Genomic DNA, 8,443 nt, shown 5'->3' on the forward strand with positions numbered 1-8,443 from the left:
TGGGGTGAGTTGATTCTTGCCGTCTGTGTTCTCAGCTTGCCTTGCGGCGGTCTGTCTTCCCCATTGATGATCCTTTTATATGCGACTCATTCTTTTACTGTCTGCCTCACCGAAACCATAAAAGATGAATTTGACGAGCAAGAAAATGGCGACCGCTAACGTGCATGCATGACAAATTACGTGTCCTTAAAAGTCTTGATATCCGTAAGGAACCATATCATCACTAATAAGATTCCTAGGTTTTCATTCCAAAGCAACAACATGTAAGAGAAAGACTATTACTCCTCCTCGGACGGTCATGCATTTGTTTACTCGTCATATCCATGTCCCTATGATTTTGGCTGGCATCATAGGTAAGGACGCATCACATGAATACGTGTTCCTTATCGTCACTACAAACTGATCTGGATGAAACGAGTCTCGCATATTCTCGAAGCATTGAGTTTGTAGTGACAGAATACAGAATGAGCGGAGGAGGAACTGAGAAGATTGTAATGAGAGAGGAAGAGGATGATCAATATGAAACCAAGACCAGTGCAGTGTCTACAAAATATTCACAGCCGTCAATATTAATTGATGTCTTTTCCACTCCAGAATTCAGATATGATGTTTTGGGTTCGGATATCAGAGGGACAAGAGATATGACAAGTAAACAAATGCACGCCGTCCGAAAATAAAAGCAGAGAGAAGACGGTCATAGTGACGGTGAACAGAGAACAATCCTTATCGTACTGGAACATTCAAACCGGAGCCAAGAAGGAAGAAGATGCCCATATATAGAGAGAGATTTGGGGGTGGCAAGTGTTGAACTAAGAAGCACAAAGGTTTTGAGCCATCTTTACGTGCTCGATCAATGGAAACGCCAACTCTTGTCACGACTTCCTTGCTCCTCCTCCTCCCCTTCCTCGTCTTCCTCCCAGCCTTCTCGGACACCGACGTCGCCCTCTTCTCTGATGGCCAAGCCACACTCTCCACCGGCCAAATCCTGGTGAACGGCGAAAACAGGGTGACCATAAACAATGACTGTCGGCTTGACCTGAGACGCGCCGATGGCTCGAGGTGGACGTCGATGCGACGCGAGGCCAACACCAAATGCAACGCCCGGATCAATAAGAGGGGGGAGGTGATCATTAGAACTGAGGACGGCCGGGTCGTCGACGTGCTCGGCGACGTGGGGGATGTTGGGAGCTACGCCCTCGTCCTCACCCCCGAAGGCCATCTCAAAACATTCGGCCCCACCATCTGGGCCGGTGATCTTACAGCCGCCGCCGCCACCTCCGCACCCTACCATTGCAGCAGGCTGGGTTCCGAAGCCGACCCGGGCTACATCTTATACTCGTCAGACCGTTCCATCGATGTCTCGGAATCGGGGACGTTGCTCAAGAACGACAAGTACAGGCTAATCCTAGACTCCAGCGACTGCGACCTCAGCGTCATCAACGAGGAGAGCCGTCCCCACCACCTGAAGGTGGTGAACCGAGTTCCGACGACCAGAGACAGCACCACCACCTGCGAGGTTAAGCTGACGCCCGAAGGCGAGCTGCTTACGGCACTCTACACCGTGAACTCCGAGAAGTACGGCATAGATCCGGTGTGGCATCGTGTGTTTGGCACTGGTGTGACGACCGTCCAGCCCACGGGGTTCATCGCTGCACTCTTGGACACCGGCGAGCTCCGGATTTACCCGCTCAAATCGCGAATCGACTCGAATTCGGGAGCGAGCGGTGTCTGAGTCGGCCCTGCGCGAGCTACCTACTTTATCGCTTCATCAATCTACCACGTATGTGTAAGTTTGTGTTTGGTGATCGCCCGCGTTCATGCATGGTAAGCCGCCGATAGGCGTCGAGTGGCCTCCTCCTCCTCCTCCATGGTACGTACTAGTAATAAAAGAGGGGCCTTCAGTATGCATGTAGTCTACGCTAAGTAAGTAACGTCAACCTCTTCCCATGCAATCCCACCTTCATCATTACTTACCGCTTAAAAAAATAGAATTATATGGGCGAATTTTTTTTTTCCAAAAAAATCTTTTTATTATTATTTTTACTTCATTACAGAATACCTAAAAACTAACATAATTAAAGAAGCTCAATTAAATGAATCAATTTGTTGCCACGCTCGAAATGATGCAATCAACTCAATATATACATATAGTGTGGTTTCTTGAACGATTACTACCTCCATGGCTTCTTGTGCTGAGTCCAATCGCTAACAACGCCGATCCCAACACGCTATGGCGAACAGAACCATCACTTGCATCAGTTGAGGTGCCCAACTCTGCTAGCGGAAAAGGTTTGAGCCTACTATCCCATGTACAACTTCTCACAGAGGAGAAGCGAACACGACAAGGCAACAAGCAGAAGCATCAAAGGATTGAAGACGGTGGCATGCAGCGGACCTTTCTTCAAATAGTTGAAATTAGATAAAATAAAAAGATTTATATTTATATTTAAATAAATAGATGAGGTAAAAGATTTATTGGGATATGATAGATTTTCTTATTATTTTTTTTAAAAAAAAATTATATTTTTATTTTTTAGTCAATATAAATAAGTGCTTTGGATTAATCAAAATCATTGCAAATTGAATGTACTCCTAATTCTTTCTATTATTCCTTTCTCATTCTCACTAAGTTCTATAGAAAAGTCATGGTTCGAAGAAGATCAAAATGAGTACATCGATTAAAAAGAAAAGACTAGTAGATCAAAAAAAAAAAAGAAAAAAAAAAAGCAAGAAGATGGTAAGCATTGGAGTGAGTGTTGCTAATCAACTTCTTCTTATTTTTAAGAGTAAAATTATCCATTTTAGGCTGTTAAGATTATAACTTTATTTATCTCACAAGGATTATGGAATTTAATAGAATATAGTTTTATTAAGTACAATATATAAGATCCTAATATTACTAAAGATAAAAAAAATCAAATAAATATAAATATACAGAATGATGCAAGAGCTCTCTATATGCTACAACAAGCAATTGATGATACCCTATTTCCTGAATCATGATGGCATCAACATTAATAAAATCTTAAAACATATTAAAAATTCTATTTGGAGCCACCAAAAAAATGTAAAATTTTTAAAACTTCAAATTCTTTGACATGAATTCAAAACTCTTATAATGAAATATTCTAAATCTATTATTGATTTCTTCTTAAAAGTTTTTTCTATTATGAACCAAGTGAGATCTTATGATGAAAATCTAAATGATTTACAAAGTTTTTTCTATCATGAATTCAAACTATAGTAGAAAAGATTTTACAAAGTTTATCTCTAAAATTGGATATGATTTATATCGTTATCGAAGAAGCTAAAGATACAAGTATGTTATCTATTGATGAATTAATTGACTCCTTTTTAATTAATGAAAACAAGTAAACATATTTTCATATGAAACTTTAGAACATATTCCAATAGATAAAAAAAAAACTAAAAAAATTTAAAAATTAGATCTCAAGGGAAAGGTCAAAATGGTGAAGGTTGTGGACGATCTAACACTCAAGACAAAGGACGAGATCAATCAAATAAGAGTAAGAGAAACTCCAATGAAGGTAACAAATAAACAAATCAATGTTTTTGTTGCAAAAAAATAGAACATATTGAAAAAGATTATTTGTACAAAAATAAAAATCTAAATGTTTCTCTATGTTTTTATTATAAAAAAATATGATCATCTTGAAAAAGATTATTAGAATAAAAATTAAATAAATTATCATGAGAAAAATAATAATAAAAAAGGATGAATAAAATATTTTCTTTATAACATCTGATGAAAAATATTCTACATAACAATCACATGACATAGGATAAAAGTTTATTCCAAATATTTAATGATTCAATCAGATTTATAGTGTAGATAGAAAATAAAAATAAGGTTCAAATAGAAGGTAAAGGATAAGTTGTTATGAACATCAAATCTAGTAAAAAATTTATTGATCATATGATTTTTATTTCTGATTTAAAACAAAATCTCATTAGTATAGGACAACTAATGAGAAAAAGATATTATGCTATTTTTGATGATAAAAAAATACTTGATTTATAATGAGAAAATAAAAAAAAATTGATAACGATTGTGAGGATGACAAAAAAATAAAGTGTTTCTCTTATTATTTTTGAATTTCTCGTTTCATGCTACTGTTAATGATGAATCAATATTATGGCATAAAAACTATCATCATTTGAATTTGTGGTTCTATACAAACTATCTCATTTATCTCAAATCCTATAAAATTTAAATTGATAAGAAAATACCTCAAAACAAAACTAAAGTTGATGAAAAGTTATGATAAGAGTGATCAGGAGTCACAAGAAGCGAAAATTTTCTGATTTTGTTTCATCTATCACTAGTAAATCTGTTACAAAAACTGCCAAAAAGGAGAACACCTGATAAAAATATGGATGACAGCTTTGAATAAAGTTTTGATGATGAATATTCAAAAGGGCAACAAGTTTCTAAGCATCAAAAAAACAATAGTAAGTTTGATGAGTCTTCTAAGGAAAGTGAATATGAGCGACCAAAGAAGGTTAAAGATACAAAAATGATAGATGCGATACCGAAAATTAGCTTATCGATATCTTCACAAAAGCTTTGGCAAAAAAAAAAATTATTCCAAAGATAACTTCAAGTTACAACGGTTTGAATTAAGAGGGTATGTTAAGATTAATTCAAATAGTTAAGATTTGATAAAATAAAAGATTAAAAAAAATTAGATTTAAATAAATAGATGAGGGTAAAAGATTTATTATGATATGATAATTTTTTTTAAGAAAAAATTATACTCTATCTTCTAGTCAATACAAATAAGTACTCTTGGATTAATCTAAAATACTGTAGATTGAACTGATTTCACTCCTAATTTCTTCTACTGCTCTCTTTGTAACACTTGTTGATGCACCATCCCAGCAGTGTGAAGGCTATCCCTGTAGTGCCACAGCATAGCATCTTTAACATGCAGAAGACATGGAGAAGGGTTATTACAGCGTGAAGGACTGTGATCAATCTCGTACTTGATCGGTGTGTAAATTGGGAAGACTGGATGCACTGCACAGACCTTTCTATGAAGCAGGCGAGAGGGCCGATGAAGGTGGCGGCGAAGAGATATCGGTTGGCGACGGCGACGAGGATGCTGGCGTTCGTGCCATCGTTCGAGGCCAGATTGTAGAGTATGTTCAATCCGGCAAACAACACCAGAATCATGACAGGCGGTTTCAACCCTTGCGCCACCTCCTTCCAGTCTCTCCCTCCCGTCGCTCCAGGGAAGGATCTCCTCTTAGTTACTCGGATTGCATCTATGACTATGCAAGCCATGGGTATATGTTTAGGGGAAGCAGGAGGAGATCACGTCATTTAGGGCTGTAGAGTAGCGGAATAATACTTGCACTGGACATCTGTAATCTGGCTGGCGAATACATAGGACTGATTTCATTGCTGATGATTACATAGGAGTGGCACCATTAGTGGCATTCTGAGCATATTAAACATTCAGGTCAAGTCCACATCTGATCTCCTACAAATTTGGGAATTTTTATTTGACTCAAGGCCAAGTCTATCCATCAACAGATTTTGAGTTTGTATTGACCCAAGACCAGTTGCACCAGCGGGCCATGATGCCCTGTCAAGTGTCACCTTAGCCCATGATCATGACTCTATGGCACAAACCAGTTCAGTTCATCTGTACAAGCATTCACAAGGCTGAACAAGCTGAATCATTTGAATGATTGCTCTTCAACATTCTTTGATGGATTTAAATGCACTGCATGATCAAATTGGGTGACAAGAACCACAAAATCCACATTATGATGACCTGTCAAGTGTCACCTTAGCCCATGATCATGACTCTATGGCACAAACCAGTTCAGTTCATCTGTACAAGCATCACAAGGCTGAACAAGCTGAACCATTTGAATGATTGCTCTTCAACATTCTTTGATGGATTTAAATGCACTGCATGATCAAATTGGGTGACAAGAACCACAAAATCCACATGATGAAGCCCTCTTAAACTTCGGCATACAATATACAATCAACCAATTGAATGATCAAGACTACAATCAAGTTACTCGAGACAAAACAAAAAGGCACAAACAAACCAGGCCGTATCGTTGTATACTCTAGTATTACTGCTGCCAGAATTTAACAGCCTAATTTGCTGGAAGAAGGTGGGAACAAAGAACCACTGAGTACTCATCTTATGGCAGCCCATGAATATAATTATTATGATCTTACGCATACACATCTCAAGCAAATCCAACATAACCCCAAACATTACCATACCAACACCAATAAACTGCCTCAACCAAAAGAAAAAGAGGAATTGAACCAAGAAACTCAGAAGCACTTCCTGTGAACAATAGAGGGGCCAGATTCTTCATACTCCTGCTTGGAAATCCACATCTGTTGCATCAAAATGCAAACATTCAGTGTCAGAACAAGTTGCAATATAAAAAGAAGAAATCGGTCCATAGAGACAACTTCCATTGAACATTAAAAAGATGCAAGTATCGAACTACCTGTTGAAAAGTGCTAAGTGAGGCAAGAATAGAGCCTCCAATCCAGACACTGTACTTCCGCTCAGGTGGTGCTACCACCTTAATCTTCATGCTGCTCGGGGCAAGGGCCGTGATTTCTTTGCTCATTCGATCAGCAATTCCAGAGAACATTGTGGAACCACCACTGAGAACTATATTTCCGTACAGGTCCTTCCTAATATCCACGTCACACTTCATAATAGAGTTGTAAGTGGTCTCATGGATGCCGGCAGCTTCCATACCAATCATGGATGGCTGGAAGAGAACTTCTGGACACCTGAATCTCTCAGCACCAATTGTAATCACTTGTCCGTCAGGAAGCTCGTAGTTCTTTTCCACAGTGGAGCTGCTCTTGGCAGTCTCCAGCTCCTGTTCATAATCTAAGGCAACATAAGCAAGTTTCTCCTTAATGTCCCTGACAATTTCCCGCTCGGCAGTGGTCGTGAATGAATAGCCTCTCTCGGTAAGGATCTTCATCAAAGCATCAGTCAGATCACGACCAGCCAGATCTAGACGAAGGATGGCATGTGGGAGAGCATAGCCTTCATAAATTGGGACGGTGTGGCTGACCCCGTCACCAGAATCCAGCACAATACCTTTTATGGAACAGATGCAACACATTAGCTGTCGAATTATATCAGAGACGATGATAAACAAAGCAGCACATACCAGTTGTACGACCACTGGCATACAGGGAAAGAACAGCCTGAATTGCGACATACATGGCGGGTACATTGAAAGTTTCAAACATGATTTGTGTCATTTTCTCTCTGTTGGCCTTGGGATTGAGAGGAGCTTCTGTAAGCAATATAGGGTGTTCCTCCGGAGCAACACGGAGCTCATTGAAGAAGGTGTGATGCCAGATTTTCTCCATGTCATCCCAATTGCTAACTATACCATGCTCGATTGGATACTTCAAAGTAAGGATACCTCTCTTCGACTGTGCCTCATCACCAACATAGGCATCCTTCTGGCCCATCCCAACCATGACACCGGTGTGCCGAGGCCGACCTACAATGCTAGGAAACACAGCCCTAGGTGCATCATCTCCAGCAAAACCAGCCTGCATGATGAACATTATACACTTGTATACTATCCTGTCTGAGCATACAGGAAAAAAATAGAATCTGGACAGAATATCTGACCTTGACCATTCCAGTACCATTATCACAGACTAGAGGCTGGATTTCTTCAGAATCAGCCATTTCTTTATGAACTGCAAAAAATGTTGCTGTGAGAAGGATCAAATTTTCAAACATATTATTGACAGTCTTTTTGTCTGCATATTTTGTAGATAATCTTATTACCACTGTCCTGTCTTTTTTATTCATTGGTAATTACAGATTTAGCAAAACATTGATTACTCAAAAGGAGCAACTAAAGATGTTTCCGACACATCCAAGGAGCAACAAAATTTGAACTCATAAAAGCTTCCAAGCAAGATTATGTTTCAGCTCAAACTTCTAAACCATAATAACTAATATGGTATGCTCAGAAATTGCACAGATGATATGAACATCACAGGTCACAGGCTAACAGTACAATCATCCAACTGATGTCAGTACGCAACAACACCGATGGCTAATATAACGACCTAAAAGCCGTTTCCCTTCAAGAACAAATTCATGGAACAACAATCTCCGATCATTAGACATATCACAATGTCCATAAATCTCAAACTCACGTTTTTGGTAATCCATTTAAACAAGGGGCTATCACATTTCTCAGGATATGGTTGATCAATGATTTTGCCAGTATCTAATCCAGTAAATTCCAGGTACACTCTATAAATATGTCGTCATATACATAGCGCATACAAAGACTTGAAAGAAGCAGATGAATCATGAAAACAGGAGCCAGATGCTTGGGCACAACAATCACTCGCAATCCTTATACAACCCCCCTCAAGATCTTA

At 38.9% G+C, this 8,443-nt stretch overlaps 1 protein-coding gene across 1 annotated transcript in view; it reads right to left on the bottom strand.

Annotated features, from left to right (window-relative positions):
• Positions 1–5,988: 5,988 nt before the first annotated feature.
• LOC135597167 (actin-7-like) overlaps positions 5,989–8,443 on the bottom strand; it is a 2,785-nt gene continuing 330 nt past the window's right edge. Inside the window, exons 2-5 of the mRNA XM_065089754.1 lie at positions 7,674–7,744; positions 7,198–7,591; positions 6,511–7,124; positions 5,989–6,394 (exon numbers count right to left, since the gene is read on the bottom strand). Coding sequence (XP_064945826.1) covers positions 6,329–6,394; positions 6,511–7,124; positions 7,198–7,591; positions 7,674–7,733 — 1,134 coding nt within the window. The 5' untranslated portion in view covers positions 7,734–7,744 and the 3' untranslated portion in view covers positions 5,989–6,328. The remainder of the gene's footprint in view (positions 6,395–6,510; positions 7,125–7,197; positions 7,592–7,673; positions 7,745–8,443) is intronic.

Source organism: Musa acuminata, chromosome BXJ1-11 (assembly GCF_036884655.1).
Source record: "Musa acuminata AAA Group cultivar baxijiao chromosome BXJ1-11, Cavendish_Baxijiao_AAA, whole genome shotgun sequence".
Taxonomy (NCBI): domain Eukaryota; kingdom Viridiplantae; phylum Streptophyta; class Magnoliopsida; order Zingiberales; family Musaceae; genus Musa; species Musa acuminata.